We start from the raw sequence: 17,001 nt of genomic DNA, 5'->3' as shown, positions 1-17,001 counted from the left end.
CTATGATTCTATTCACCAGCTTGATTGTATTCTGTCAGTATAGTTTGAACACTCCCATTTTCTTTGTAGCTAAAGTGATGTCAATCATCTTTCCCTGCCCCTGGATCCCCCAAAAAGTATTGTTAAATTTATGGTTGGACTGAATAATATTTTAGTTGGTCACCAGGGATTTAATTACTAAATCCCAAATGAATTACTAAAGTCAGAATGGAATTTATGGTAGTTTATCTTACAGTAGAGGGAAGATATTAAGGAAGAGAGAAAGAGAAGAAAAGGAGAGAGATAGCTGCTCCAGCTTCCTCTGAGCCAGGCAGGAATTCAGAGGTAGCAGCCAGGGGAAAGGAGTCCCAAGGCAATGGGCTTCTCCAGAGGCGGGTGCCTTCAGAAAGGCCAAGGGAAAGGGAGTCAGCCTTTACACTCCCTACATGTCAGTTCAATCAGCAGATTCTTTATCAACTTCTTCTTCATCAGCCTCAACTCCAGTAGAACTGCCAGTAGCCTCCAGCAGAAGTCTAGCAGAACTGCTTTTCACAGGAGGTTTCTCTAAGTGTGTGTCAAGTTCCAAATCGAACTCCACTTTTCTCTTGCATCACTTCCCCTAAAATTTTATGTCTTACAATCACAGAGGACACTCTGCTCCAGGACTGCCCACTCTTTCACACATGGGTCACAGACCTTCCACTCAATGTGTGAAATGGGTGTTCCCACTTTTTGTGATTAAATCCAAAATGAGTAGATCTCCATACTCAACTTTGAGTGCTGTGCTTATGCTTTGGAGATTAAATCTAAAAACAGACAGGGGATTACAATTTAATTTTCACAATCAAGGAAGAACTAAGTACCTTCATTCTTACAATCAGGGGAGAGCCAGATCCAATCTTCACAGTATATAGATTCCCCAAATTCTTTTGTTCATTGGAGTTGTCATCTAGCTTGGTGGCACTCCCAGGGACAATATCCCCAGAGTCCAGAGTGTTAAACCCTGTAAAAGTTGTGGTGCCAGGCTCTAAGTTAAGGGCCAAATATTGGACTTCTCCCTTTCCTGATTAAAGACTTGGATTTTCTGACTACTTTGGTAGTTTTGCGTTATTTCTATGTTAACAGGACCAATACAAAGTATTGATTCTAAGACAGAAGGTAAGGGTTTAAAAAAAAAGCTTAATATGTTGCTTAGAGAAGGTAGTAAGTTCCCTTAGTCAGTCAGTCAGTTAAGTTAGTTAGCTAGTTAGTAAGGTAAAGTGGAAATGAAGTCAGGAAAATCTGAGTTCAAATACAGCCCCATACATTTACTAGCTATGTGAAATTAGGCCAGTCATTTAACTTGTTTGTCTGTTTCCTCAGCTGTAAAATTGGAATAATGATAAGCCCCTATATCCCAGGATTGTGAGATATTTGTAAAGTGCTTAGTAAGTACTACTTAAAATGTCTATACCTTTCTCCTGTCAACATGGAATCTAGAAACCCCAAACTTATAGCCTCGTAATATCTGATGAACCCCAAGTTCTGGAACTAGATTGTAAATTGGAGACCCCAAAGTTTGTACTTGTTCCCTATTCCTGTGAGAATCCACCCTGAAGGGAATCTCAGGCTAGCAGTTTCAGACTGAATAATGGACCCTATAGTATCAGAGACCCTTTCCCAAGAAGACCCACACCTGGGCAGGGACCACCCTTTTAGTATCCATTGTAAGCAGCTCCTTCCCTTAGTCCCTAGCCTCTAGCTATGAGTCTTTTCCCACCTTAATTGTATTCTGTCAGTATAGTTTGAACACTCCCATTTTCTTTGTAGCTAAAGTGATGTCAATCATCTTTCCCTGCCCCTGGATTTCCCCCAAATGGTATATAGGTTCCCCAAATTCTTTTGTTCCTTGTAATTGTCCAATCTAGCTCCATTGGCTTTCCCAGGGGACAGTGTCCAGAATGACCAGAGTTCAATCCTCGGACTCTACGTAGGCATAGGTGTGCAGCTCTGTGTGAAGGCCTACTATTACACTGAACCCCTTTCCTTGATTATAGAGTGATTTTTCTGACTATTTAATAGTTCTGTGTTTTTTCCAAGTCAATACTCCCATCCCCAAGGCTAGAAGGTTGGACTGGAGAACTTTATGGCACGGTCATTCTCCTGAGTGTATCAGATCCTTTCCATTCTCTGCTCTTGTTAATCTATAAAATAAAGGGGGTAGGATTAGGTGACCCACAAAGTCCACTTTAGCTCTGAATCCTATGAGCTTATATGATTTTTATACAACTTTAGTTATACAATGGTATTTTCAGATGATTATGCTAATCTTTTCTGACATTTTGAAAAATATTCTGGTAAGTCTCCTCTATTATTTTGACCTACAGAGCCTTTTCATCAATAAAGTTTCTTATAGCAGAATAAGTAGAACCTACCATCTTTGCTTATAGATTAGAACAACAAGACCTATACTTAAGGGTTTGGAGATGTAAAGATTAAAATTTAGGGGAGCCACTGCATTGAGACCGTTCTTGCCGGTCCATCAATACCCTCCACTCCCATACTGCTACCTAAAGAGTAGAAGAAATAAAGGTTGATATATAGGGAGGATGAGGTTAGATGGTGGAGATCCTTGAATGCTACAGGATGAAGAGGACACTTGCCTTTAATCGCTTGGGTGGTAGCAGTGAACTAGCCCAATGGCTCCTGCCAAGAGTCCTTTATTTGGAGATGTCTTTGGAATTTTGTCACAATTATACACATGACAATGAGTCTGAAGAGATTATGAGAGTGTCAGGCATGTGGAGATCAGTTAGTTGCATCACCAAGCAGCCAGTTCTCAACTCAGAGGGAGAGGGAGAGGAAATCCAAACTGTAGCTGATGAACCAGGGGGAAAACCCTTGATATTCTGCCACAGAGAGTGCTGGCCAGTGTGCTGAGGCTATAGCTATCTATGGTCATCTGTTTTGTCTTGACGGGTCCCTATAATCTAGCAGGTGGTAGCAGGAGTCAGGAGGATGACCTCTAAAAATGCTGTCAAGATGGGGAGAAGGTATCTGAATAAGGAAGAAAACAAGGTAGAGAAAGAGAAGAAAGAAATATGGAGACCAAAGAGGAGAAAAAAGGGAACAATGCTTGATGCATGGTGTCAAAACATCCATAAACCCATCTCAAGGTGGATTCTTCCTGCAGATACCCGAGGAATCTACAGGCAGAGAGCCAAATGTCTCCCACCTCCTGTGTTCATCACCATCATCAGTACTATGCAGGTAGATGTGCTTATGGGGAGGGAAGAGGGGAAGAAGAGGAGAGGGAGTCTTTATATAAACATTCCTAGGGAACAGAAACAACCTCTTGCAGCCTACATCCACAAGGGACAGGGGAATCGAATGAACTTGGAGGAGAAAAGGCAAGTGATAGACAGACTCTTTACCAAGTAATGGCCAGAACACACCCTCTTCAGCTCATTTTTCAGACTTTTCCATATTTTTCTTTCTTCCTTCCCTTCCTAGTCCTGGCCATAATGCCTCTTCAGCCATCACTTTTACCCCCTCCCTCTATCTCAACAGTTCTTTGGTGAGGGTACTCTCAGAATTCTGCCCATTTAAAAATAAAGGTCAATTCTTTGCTACTAGTAGCAATGCAGTGATCTAAGACAATCCCGAGGAAGTCATGAGAAAGAGCACTATCCACATCCAGAGAAAGAACTGTGGGAGCAGAAACACAGAAGGAAGCATATGACGTATCACTTGTTTATAAGGGTATAGGATGTGGGGTTTTGTTTTTTAAAAGATTATTTCAAAAATGAATAACATGGAAATAGGTATCAAGTGATAATACATGTGTAACCCAGTGGAATTACTTGTTGGCTCTGGGAAGGGGGAGGGAGAGAAATGAATCATGTAAGCATGGAAAAATATTAAAAAAAATTTTAAATACAATGGAAATGTAAAAAAAAAATAAAAGAAAAGAAAGGTCAATTGATGTCTTTTATTTTTACCTCATAGTCAATTCTAGAATTCCTTTACCTCCCACCCAAGTTCTCAACACTGATCCCTCTCTCACAGTAACAACAACCATGGACAAATAAGCAAAAACCACTTAGAAAGTGACTTTGTTCTGACAGCAGAGTTCTTTGCTGAAAGAAGAAGGAAGCTGTTTCAAAATCTGTTCTTGGGCACCAACATTGGTCATTACGGTTACTTAAGAGTTCCTGCCCACACTTTTGCCAAGTTATTAAATGACATTTCTCAAAGGATTTAACCACAGAACTAGTGGTGATGCCATTGAAAATGACTCAAGGTTTAGACAAAGTAATTATGGAGCTTGTTTTTGCCATATGATTTCAAGGATGCTGAGACATCTTCCCTAGAACATCCTTCACCTCAAATCTGTTCAGGGATGCTCCATTTTAACAGCATAAATTAAAAAGAAGTTAAGTGCTTACTAAGCATGGCAAAATGAGATGAATACAATGTCTTATGATCACACTAAAAGGTAAATGACTGATAAATCAGAACAGATCCTGATAGAGATAGAGGAGATTGTTTGAAAAAGAGGGTAGGACTAGACAGAGAGGTGTAGAACAGAGAAGGTTGTAACTGAAGATATGCATTTGGGTAATTTCACAATTTTTTCCAGGGCTGGCCTTGACTTCACTGACCATTAACATCTAGAGGAGGAAGTATGATATAGCAAGGGGGAAGGAAGGGCATGAAATGGTCACAACCATCCATGTCTTCTTCTTATTTTTTTTTAACTCTTATCTTCTATCATAGAGTCAATACTGTATATTGGTTCCAAGGCAGAAAAGCAGTAGGGGTTGGACAATGGGGTTAAGTGACTTGCCCCGGGGCACAAAGCTAAGAAGTATCTGAGGCCAGATTTGATCCCAAGACCTTCCATTCCTTGACTATCAATCTCCTGAGCCACCTAGATGCCCTCCATATCTTGTTACTCTTGACCATCTATTGCAGGGGACCTTATTTAGCAGCTGCCCCATTTTAAATAAAGGCACCATCTATGGGTTGAATTGGGTCACTATTTAGACTTGGATGAAGTATCATTAATGTTATTTGTCACTGCTTGCCAGCTTGTTATCTTCATTTACTATGCCTTTTGGAAGCCCCTGGAAACCATGGAGATAGGCATCTGGGACAGTCCATTCATCTATCGTCCTGACAAGAGGCAAGAAGCTTGGAGGTTCCTCTCTTACATGATGGTGCATGCTGGGTAAGAAATAAGAGACAGGAATGGATACTATTATAAAAATATTTTACACACATATAATATGTTATTATTTATATATGTATATAGGTTAGCAGTTAGGTGGTGCACCGGATAGAATACCTGGAGTTAGGAAGACTCTTATTCCTGAGTTCAAATCTGGTTTCAGACCCTTCCTAGCTGTGTGATCTAGGGCAAGTCACTTTATCCTATTTGCCTCAGTTTCTTATTTGTAAAATGATCTGAAGAAGTAAATGGCAAGCCACTCTGGTTCTTTGTAAAGAAAATCCCAAATGGGGTCATAAAGGGTGGCTCAGGATTGAAAAATGATTAAACAACAACAACAACAACAATATATATATATATGTATAAATAAATGCATACACATGTAACATATTCACTGAGAGACATTACCATACAGAAGTTCCACAGTTCTGCTGCTTACTACATAGATGATTTGGGAGCAAATTATTTCTCTCTTTATTCCTCACTTTCCTTCTCTATAAAATGAAGACTTAGACTAAATGATCTCTGACGCTTCTTTTCCAGCCCTATATTTTAAGTCTTACAAACATCCAAACTAGAGGCTTGCTTTTCTCATTTTTTTAAATTTTCCCTCTGAACTGTGTTGAAGGTTATTCCTCCTGCTCTCACCCTTTAGAGAACCCCAATAAACCCATTTGCCCCATCTTTGAGAACACAGTAATATAAGCAGTCTTGCTTATAAGGCACCCATTTCCAATTACCTAGCTTTTCTACAGTTCTGAGTGCTTTGAGTAATCTTGTTTGTAAATCCTAGCAATTAACAATATGCCTACAAGAGTCTGTGCTCGAGACTGCAATACCTTGGAGGAACTTTCAAGATTTCAGGTAACACACCTTTGGGCCAGTGGCTAGCAATATCCACAGCCAGAAATAGGGTCTCGGTTTTCTGATCTCTTTTCCCATGAACTTGAGGTCACACTTACTAAGAAGAGCTGAAATTCTTCTTTAGACCCAGTTGTGTGAATATCATAATGAGTTCTGCTGAACACCCATAATGATTTTCCACCCATTGTGGGAAGTTAAAAAAAAAAAGATAAAATAAGCTCCTTTTTCTTTGAAAAAGACCTTCTGTCTTAAAATTGATATTGGTTTCCAGGAAGAACTTAGGGCTAGACAATTATGGTTAAGTGACTTGCCCAGGGTCACATAGTTAGGAAGTGTCTGATGCCACATTTAAATTCAGGTCTTCCAGGACTGATTTTCTATTCTCTGAGTCACCCAGCTGTTCCTATAAATTTCCTTTTTTTCAAGGATGATAGAAAGATTGAGGTGGGAAGAACAGCCTCACATAGTCCCCTTTGAAAACAAAGGATGAACAACAACAGCATTATAGCTGTAAGTAACAACCTGAGGCAGCCTGTGAACCCTGGTTCTGACACTAATGTGACTTTGGGCAGTCCCTTATCTAACTGAATGAAGGGGGAACAATGGAATCATGTGGAATGTCCCTATCAGCTGGGAATTACGTGATTTTATAATTACTGTTATAGGAGATATTAGATAAAAGGAAGGACCAACTCAGTATCAATGTGTTTAAGGCTCTTTTATTTCATCCTGGAGAGAATGATTACCTAAGAGCCAGCATTAGCAGTGTTACAGCCAGCAAGCAAGAGCAACGTATTGGAGCAGGCAGTCTCCATTATCATAGTCTTGGATGCAAAGATAGTCCCTCCTCTCATTCTCCATTGGCTGGTTACTTCAGAGTTACAATCTTACCAACAGGCAATTTACAAAAACCAATTATCCTAATTATTCAAGTGGGTTTTAACCAATCAACACAAGGACTGTTTTAATCCTCTCTGAAATGGGGCTTAGGTAGGGAACAGGAAACTTAGTTTGTTTTGATGGAAAGGTTCCCTGACTCCATCTTAGTGATTAATGGAGAGGAAGTCTGCCATCTTTCTGAACTTTATCTCCCACAATAGATAAAGGGAGAAACCAGTTTGGGAAGATTTCATGCAGGAGGGAGAAGGGCACTTAATAATATTAGTTAGCATTTATGTAAAATTTTCAGGTTTGCAAAGTGCTTTACATAAGCTATCTCATTTGATCCTCAAATAACCTTTCAAGATAGGTGCTACTATTATCCTTATTTTATAGAGGAGGAATTAAAGCTGATAGGTTTAAGTAATTTGCCCAGGGTTGTGTGGTTCAGAAGTGGAAGAAGCAGATTTTTTAAAAACCTTTCCTTTGTTAACTTGGAAATAACACAGAACTACCAAAGTAGTCAGAAAATCTAAGTCTTTAATCAGGAAAGGGATAAGTCCAATATTTGGCCCTTTACTCAAGAGTCTGGCGCCACAACTTTTACAGGGTTTACACCCCGGACTCTGGGGACATTATACCTGGGAGTGCCACCATGCTAGATGACAACTCCAAGGAACAAAAGAATTTGGGGAACCTATATACCATTTGGGGGAACCAGGGGCAGAGAAAGACTATTGATTGATTGACATTACAATGTTTACAAGGAAATAGGAGTGTTCAAACTATACTGACAGAATACAATCAAGTCTGGGAAAAGAATTGTAGCTAGAGGCTAGGGTCTAAGGCAGGGGTCCCCAAACTAGGCCTGCAGGCCACATGTGGAGCCCCCAAGGCCATTTATCTGGCCCCCACTACACTTCTTAGAAGGGGCACCTCTTTCATTGGTGGTCAGTGAGAGGAGCACTGTATGTGGAGGCACTGCAAAGTGTGGCGACGCTCATGTACAGTACTACTTCCAGTGACATAATCCTTTGCCTGGAGCCTTGTTCTGAAAGTAACTGAACAAGAACGAGGCGTTGCACAAAGGATTATATGGCTGCACAATGGAAGATGTCAGCATGGTGAGTGGCAGTCTTGGGGAGGGGATTCCACACTGTGTATACTGCTGCCTGGTATAGTGGTGGCAGTGATGGGCCTGTGCAAGGTGTGACAGACCCATCACAGCCAGTGCTGCAGCCTCTGCTATCCCAGACAGCTGTATACAGATTTGTTCATAGTTGTTTTTTTTAATAGTCCAGCCCTCTAACAGTCTGAGGGACAGTGAACTGGCCCCCTGTGTAAAAAGTTTGGGGACCCCTGGTCTAAGGGAAGGGGTTGCTTACAATGGATACTAAAAAGATGGTCCCTGCCCAGGTGTGGGTCTTCTTGGGAAAGGGTCTCTGATACAATAGGGTCCATTATTCAGTCTGAAACTGCTAGCCTGAGATTCCCCTCAGGATGGATTCTCACAGGAACAGGGAACAAGTACAAACTTTGGGGTCTCCAACTTACAATGTAGTCCTGAAACTTGGGGTTCATCAGATCTTACTAGGCTATAAGTTTGGGGTTTCTAGATTCCATGTTGACACATTCCATCTTGGAATCTAAATTAAATATTCATTCCAAAGCAAAAAAGGTGTAAGGGCTAGACAATGGGGGTGAAGTGACTTGCCCAGGGTCACTGAACTAGGAAGTATATGAGGCTGGATTTGAACCCAGGATCTCCCATCTCCAGACTTTGCACTTTATCCACTGTGTAACCTAGCTGCCCCAGGAGGCAGGATTTTAACTTAGGACTTCTTATCTGAACACAAGGTCTGGTACAAAATCAGCATTTAATAAATGCTTATTGATTGATTTCTGCCTCTAAATCTGATACTCTTATCTACTGTGCCACCAAGTTGCCTGATTTGAGTTGGATCCTGAAGGAATTGTAGAAATTAGATGAAAATCAGTATTGCTCTAAAAATGCAAATTTGAAAATTCCTGACTTCATTTTACCAGGAGGAATTAGGACTCCCCCCCCCCCAAATTAAATATGGCAGATGTTGGAGGAGATGTGGGAAAATTGGGATACTAATAATACACTTTTGGTGGACCCATTTTGGAAATCAATTTGAAATGATGCCCAGAGTTATAAAATTGGGTATAATCTCTGACCCAATAATACTGTAGAATTTAAATTAATACTTAAGTATTATATTTTATAAAGTTTATTATCTAGCAAAATAGAACCACGTGACTTAAGTTTTTCTACCTGTTCAAAAGTCCCATGTCCACAGCTGCCCTCGCAGGAAGAGAAGAGAGCAAGAGACAGAATTCCACAGAATTTATATCCTGTCTACCAGTGTAATGACAGGAAGACAGTGGGGTGCTGGGAATCATAGTTTTGCTGGGAATTGTAGTTTTTTTTTAGGGTAACAGATTCTAATTATACAACACCCCTGTTGGATTTGATTCCCAAGAAGTTCAGGGAAAAAGGAAAAGAACCTATATGTTTCAAAGTATTTATAGTAGCCGTCTTTATGATGGGAAAGAACTGGAAACTGGAAGGGAATGGCTGAACAAATTGTGGTATATGATTGTGATGGGCTACTACTGCATCCTAAGAGAAGATGAGCAGGTTAAAATTTTTTTTATACCTTTACCTTGTTATAAGGAAGAGAGGATTTGAGCATATGTGCTTCCTTATAACAACCTTTTATTTTGGAATCAATACTAAGCATTGGTTCTAAGGCAGAAGAGTGGGAAGAGCTGGGTAATTGGGCTTAAGGGATTATTCTGCCCAAGGTCATACAGAGAACAGCTTAAATTATTTATTTATTATTTTTTTTTATTACATGTAGAAACAATTTTAGACAGTTGTTGTCTGACATTTTAGGATTCAGATTTTCTCTTTCGCTCCTTCCTATACTCTTCCTCCCCAAGGCGTTAAGTAGTGTGATACAGGTAATAACAGTGCTTTCATGTAACACACATTTCTATATTGTTTATAACGTGACAGAAGACACATATCACACATACAACAAAAAAACTCATTAAGGAAATAAAGTGAAAGATGGCATACTTTGATCTGTAACCAGACTCCAACAGTTCTTTCTTTGGCTATGGGAGAGCATTTTCCATCATGAGTCTCTTGTGATTATCCTTTTTTTTGTTATTGTTATTCCAGAGTCCTTGATGACAGATTACAACAATCCCACTTTACAATTTCACAGTGCTTTGTACTTTTCAAAGCCCTTTTCCATGAGTTTTTTAATCTGATGCTTGCCATCATTCTATTAAGGAGGTAGAACTAGTATGAATTCTAGCCTTCAAAAAATCCTTGATTTCTTGTGGATATCTTAGGATCATGCTTTGCTGATCACAGTTTAGTCCTCCACCAGCAGATCATTGTATAATAATATTTCTTTTATTGTATACAGTATTCTCCTGGTCTCAAGCAGGTTCATTTTTTAAAAACTTGGAAAAACCTACATGAAATAATGAAGAAAGGAATAAGTAGGACCAAGAAAACATTATATACAGATATAGAATGAATCTTTGAAAACCAACTTGTGAATGAATGCTCACCTCCAGAGAAAGAACTGATAAATAAAAACAAAAAAGACAAAAAAGAAAAGAATGGAAGGATGGGATGGAGGAAAGAAGGAAGGAATGAAAAGGGATGAAAGAGAAACAAAGAAGGAAGAAAGGGAAAAAGAAAGAAAGAAAGAGAGAAAGAAAGAAAGAACGTAAGGTCAAATAGCTGTTAGAGATCTGAAACTTGAGTTCAATTCATCTGACCCCAAAGCCAGAGCTTTCTCTCCACTACAATGATAATTCCTTCTCACCCTTGGAATGTCATAAACTCGTGATTCAGTCTGCAATCTAGTGGGCTTGTACTTTATCCTCCAATAGTCCTTGGATTTACTTTTTCTATATTTATTCATTTATTCAAAAACACTAGGCAGAGCAAGGTAAGGGGCTACTGGATTAGGGAGAGACACCAAAATAAAGCATACACAGTTCCTGCCCTCATGGATTTTACATTCTAGTAGGACATATATTAAGATAAGCATAATACAAAATATACTCTAAATCCATAAGACACTTATAAGTAAGATGCTATAAGAGTTCATAAAAATGAAAGATCACTTCTTGCTGGGAAAGTCAATCAAAATTTGAACCTTATCCTTCCTAGCTGTAACATTTTGTACTTTTACAATTCATTTGAATATAGCAGGCGTTATTTATTTATTTTTTAAACCTTTACCATCTTAGAACTAAGTATCAGTTCCAAGGCAAAAGAGCAGCAAGAGCTAGACAATTGGGGTTAAGTGACTTGCATAGTGTCCCACAGTTAGAAAATGTCTTGGGTCATATTTGAACCCACGACTTTATATCACTAGATCTGGTTGTCTGCCCAATGAGCCATCTATCTGCCTCTGTAGAGGGTTCTTAACTTGGGGTCCATAAACTTATTTTTAAAATATATTAATAACTATTTCAATATAACTAGTTTCCTTTGTAATCCTACACATTTTCCTTTAAGCTATTAAAAACATGATTATGAGAAACCATCCATGGACTGCACCAGATGGTGGACGGAGTCCATGAAACAAAAAAGATCGAACCCTTCAGATCCAAGTCTCTTTGAAACTAGGATACATAAATCTCCATTTTATTTTTATTTTTTTAAAAATTATTTAATTCATTTAGAATATTTTTCCATGGTTATATGATTCATGTTATCCCTCCCCACTCCTGTAGTCAACAACCAATTCCACTGGGTTTTACATGTATCATTATTCAAAACCCATTTTCATATTATTAATATTTGCAATATAGTGTTTAGAGTCTATGTCCCCAATCATATCCCCATTGAACCATGTGATCAAGCAGTTGTTTTTCTTCTGTATTTCGACTTCCATAGTTCTTTCTTTGGATGTGGATAGTGTTCTTTCTCACAAGTCTCTCAGAATTGTCCAGGATCATTTCATTGCTGCTAGAAGAGAAGTCCATTACATTTTATTGTACCACAGTATATCAGTCTCTGTGCACAACATTCTCCTGGTTCTGCTCCTCTCACTCTGCATCAGTTCCTGGAGGTTGTTCCAGTTCACACAGAATTCCTCCAGTGCATTATTCCTTTTAGCACAATAATATTCCATCACCATCAGATACCACAATTTATTCAGCCATTCCCTAATCAAGGGACACTCCCTCATTTTTCAATTTTTTTTTGCCACCACAGAGTGTGAATATGAATATTTTTGTACAATACTTTTTCCTTATTATCTCTATGAGGTACCAACCCAGTAGTGGTATAGCTGGATCAAAGGGCAGGCAGTCTTGTAGCACCCTTTGGGCATAGTTCCAGGAATGGTTGAATGAATTCACAGCTCCACCAGCAATGCATTAGTTTCCTAATTTTGCCACATCCCCTCCAACATTTATTATTTTCCTTTGCTGCCATATTAGCCAGTCTTCTATTTGTATTAGTTGGTACCTCAGAGTTGTTTTGACATAATCTCCATTTTATAGATGAGTAAACTGCTATTGAGTGACAGAGATGGGAGTTAAGCTCAAGTAGTCTGAGTCCTACATTCCTCCCAGTGTACCACACTGCTAAATTTTCACTGCACATATTTTTATCCATTTTCATTAAAGATAATGCAGGGGGACATAAAGGGGTGACATTATAAGTAAATTAGGGGAAGATAGAATAGTTTACTTGTAAGATCTATTGAGAAGGGAATAATTTGTGACCAAAGAAGAGATAGAGAACATTTCAAGATATAAAATGAATAATTTTGATTATATTAAATTAAAATTTGAGGTTTACAGGTTTTTGTGCAAATAAAACCAATGCAACCAAGGTTAGAAGGGAAACAACAAACTGAGGGAAATTTTTATAACAAATTTTTCTGATGAAGGTCTCAATTCTCAAATAGATATAGAACTAAATCAAATTTATAAGAATATGCCATTCCCTAATTTACAAATGATCTAAGAATATGAATAAGCAGTTTTCAGATGAAGAAATCAAAGCTATTAGTAATCATGAAAAAAAATTCTAAATCTCTCTTGATTATAGAGAAATGCAAATTAAAAGAATTCTGAGGTACCAACTTACATCTATTAAACTAGTCAATATAATAGTAAAAGAAAGGAATAATTTTTAGAAGGGATGTGATAAAATTGGGAAACTAATGCGTTGTTGGTGGAGTTGTAATTGATCCAATCATTCTGGAGAGCATTTTGGAATTATGTTCAAAGGGCTATAAAACAATACATACCTTTTGATTCAGTAATACCACTATTGGATTTGTATCCCTAAGAGATAAAAAAAAATGGGAAAGGACCTAATTGTACAAAAATATTTATAGCTGCTGTGAACTTTAGATTACTCCACCCTACTTAGTCTAACAAAATCAGGAATGTCTACACCCATACTTAAGGATTAAGTATCTAGGAGGATGGCCTATGATAGACATGTGCTAGCAAATGGCAAATAAGAAACAGTTGACAGACCCCTGGGCTATCCTAAGTCAAGCTTAAGCTACCATTGGTACAGGTGAGATGCAGGAAAGTGATGTAAAACCCTCTGTATATTTCACATCACTTCCTCTCTCTGGCCTCATTTACGGCAGAGAGGTGGCTGGCGGCAGCAGCTATTGTCCAGTTTGGCAGTGAGTTTTCCTTGATACTATACTGGGAGAAACTGAGTAGCCTAGTTCAGGTAAGGCATCTTACTGAGCTCTATTGGAGTTTAGGCTTATCCTTTCTCCTTTACCTTCCAAACACTACCCTCTTAGAAAGCCTCTAATCTTCAGAGACCTCATGGTGGAAGACTTTGAACTTCTCCTGGCACAGGCCAGGCTGGAGAAATCCTACACCCTTTCCCTCTCCTTTCTCCTTAATTCCTTTCCTCTATATTAATTAAACCACCATAAATTTACTAACTGACTTGGATATTTTATTTGGGATATTCCCTGGAGACCAAAATTAATTTAGATTTAGGTCACAACCCTAAAATTATCCTTACACTGCTCTCTTTGTGGTGGCAGAAATTTGGAAACTAAAGGGATGTACCTTCGTTGGGGAATTGCTGAACAAATGGTGGTAGATGATGGTGATACAATACTATTATGCTAGTAGGAATGATAAACAGGATGACTTCAGAAATAGCTGGAAAGACCTACATGAACTGATGCACAGTGAAATAAGCAGAACCAGGAGAACATTATACATGGTAACAACAATATTGTGGAATGATCAAATATGGTAGACTTAGCTACTCTCAGCAATACAATGATCCAGGACAAGAAAGAACTATTGGAGTCAGAATGCAGATGAAAGAATATGATTTTTGTTTTTTATTTGGGTTTATGTTTTAGGGTTTTGGTTTTATATGATTTATTCACAACAAAAATGAACAATATAGAAATATATTTTCCATGATAAGAAATATATAACCCAGATTGAATGGATTGCCAGCACTGAGAGGGTGAAGGGAAGGGGAGGGTAGAAGGAGATAAGTTTCAATTATATGATTTGGAAAACTTATGCAGAAATTTATTATATATAATTAGTAAAAAAATAAAATTATTGGGGCAGCTGGGTGGCTCAGTGGATAGAGGGCCAGGCTGGAGTAAGGAAGATCTGGGTTTAAATTTGGTTTCAGACACTTCCTAGTTGTGTGAAACTGGGCAAGTCACTTAAGCCTCATTGCCCAGCCCTTACTACTCTTATGCCTTGGAATGAATACTCAGAATAGATTCTAAGACAGAAAGTAAGAGTTAAAATAAATATAGTACTGACTGTGCTTCTAGCTCTAAAAAGACAAATCAGTGACCAATAGTCCTTCCCCACAACATTTAGTGAGTCAGCAAGACTGCAGGGATGGATGTACAAAACTTGTTGAATAAATTGACTCTATACAAGCCCTACATCCTTCAAAATCATTAAGGATACCCCATGGATAAGAAAGCAATTTTTTGGATGATTCAAAAGTTGGTTCTTTAGCTTCACAGTGAGAGCTGTCCAAAAGTGGAGTGGGTTATCTCAGGAGAAGATAAGAACTGACATTTACAGAAAGTTTTAAACTTTTGCTACATATAGGTTTCCCTTTATTTTCATTTCACAAACTTTAACTTACAGCTTTTATAAAAGAAATTGTGTATATTTTTTATATTAAAAGATAAAATGCATTGCTATTGTACAATAATATACATACATTTTAACCATTTCTAAGTTTCCAAACTTTTTCTGCATTGTCTACTGCCTTTTAGTGTGTCCTCTGTGGTTGCCATTAAACTCCCAAGAATTCCCATTTAATTTCTTATGTGGATCCATGATATCTCACAACTGTGATGTGGATAGTTGAGATGTGTAATGTACATTGTCTGCAGAAGTGAAGCTTCATAACACATCTGTGCTGTAGATACTACAAATAGTATTATTGTAAATGGAGTCTTAAAGAGGTTAAGGGACTTGCCCAATGAGATAATTTAGGTGAAATTCTTTGAAAATCATAATGGCCCATATGCATGTTAGGGATGATGTTGACAGCAATGATGGTGATCTTTCTTCAATGGAGTCTTTCTATAGGTGCTAGGCTGGATGACTAGCTTGGGTTTGAATTTTTTGTGGAAGAGTAGCTAGTTAGATACAGGTTTGACTGGAAAACCTCTGAGGCCTCTTTTTGCTAGAATTTTTTTTCCTACAGATTCCTAAGCACCACACAACACAACACAATAAAAAGATATCATCAAATCTCAGCAATAACATTAATGGTGGCCTTTAGATTAAGCATTATTTATAAAGTCCAGACCAACATCCCAAACATCTATGTAACCCCTCTAAGAAAGCTGCTGAGGGATGGCTCAATGGGTTGAAAGTCAGGAATGGAGATGGGGAGGTCCTGGGTTCAAATCTGAACTCAGACATTGTAAACCTCAAAATTTCTCAGACTTATGAATGTTAGGGGTTTCCCCCATTGGGGAATCTTCTACTTAAAAAAATTCCCTAGCAGATGGTGAGAACTCTACTTGAGTGTGGGGGCTCCTAGCTATGGGAGTGTCCCTGCTCCACCCTACTTAAGACTGCTTTAGGACAGAAAACTGTTTGCTAAACAATGAAAGTACTTTGATCCATGCTTATGGAAGGGACAGGAAGTTCTTTGAGTCATGACTGTTTTAGAATTGATACAATGGGATACTAAGTACCTATAAAGGTGGGGCAACTTGTAAACTACTTAAACCTAAAAGGGTGATAACTTATTCAGAGGTTTTTTCTTAATGAAATTTGTCGACACAGCAGCATTTTTTTCTGACTTACTAAAGAGATTAAAACTACTCCACTGTGAATTCAAAATGGGCGGTCCTTTAGAAACATCTACAGTGATTGGTAGATGTAAGGACTTAGGGGAGGTGACAGAGGAAATTTTGCCCTTAAAAATAAGAGCTTGGATCTCATTCAGGAATCTCGATTTCTGATTCTCATTCTGGAGGATCTCATTCTGAGAGACTCATTTCCTTGAGGACTGATGCTTGAGGGTTCTTTCCTTGGAGATAGATCTCTTTGAGGAGAAGTGCTCTTGGCGGAAATCTCATTCTGAAGGAGAGCTCCTTGAGGAGCTCCTCTGAGGGGCTCTGTCCCTCTGCGGTAGGAGCTCTGGAGGCTCTTGAGAGAGGCCCTTTGAAACAATCTCTGGCTGGAAGACTCTTTGAGGAAGGACGCTGGCCTGGTGTCACTAGTATCCTTGTTTAGTCAGAACTTGTGGTGAGTGTTAAAAAACTGACTGATTTCTCTTTTAAGACTCAGGTCTAGGCCATATTGGCTTGAGGCCCTTCATACTTATTCCTTTCTTACTCTCTCTCTTTCTTTGATTACTCATTGTATTGTTAATTAAAATCTCTATAAAACCCAATTGACTTGGGTATTTGAATAATTGGGAATATTTCTCTGGCGACCACCTTATATTTGATTTTAAAACCCAAGACACTGTAGTGAAACATATTTCTGCAGTCAAATTTACT

General features: G+C 38.6%; 1 protein-coding gene across 1 annotated transcript in view; it reads left to right on the top strand.

The window, feature by feature from the left end:
* Positions 1–2,786: 2,786 nt before the first annotated feature.
* Positions 2,787–17,001, top strand: part of RHBDL2 (rhomboid like 2) — a 42,432-nt gene continuing 28,217 nt past the window's right edge. The window contains exons 1-2 of the mRNA XM_007492828.3: positions 2,787–3,228; positions 5,052–5,191. Of these exons, the coding sequence (XP_007492890.1) occupies positions 2,977–3,228; positions 5,052–5,191 (392 nt within the window). The 5' untranslated portion in view covers positions 2,787–2,976. The remainder of the gene's footprint in view (positions 3,229–5,051; positions 5,192–17,001) is intronic.

Source organism: Monodelphis domestica, chromosome 4, assembly GCF_027887165.1.
Source record: "Monodelphis domestica isolate mMonDom1 chromosome 4, mMonDom1.pri, whole genome shotgun sequence".
Taxonomy (NCBI): domain Eukaryota; kingdom Metazoa; phylum Chordata; class Mammalia; order Didelphimorphia; family Didelphidae; genus Monodelphis; species Monodelphis domestica.
This window is presented reverse-complemented; position numbering and strand designations above follow the sequence as displayed.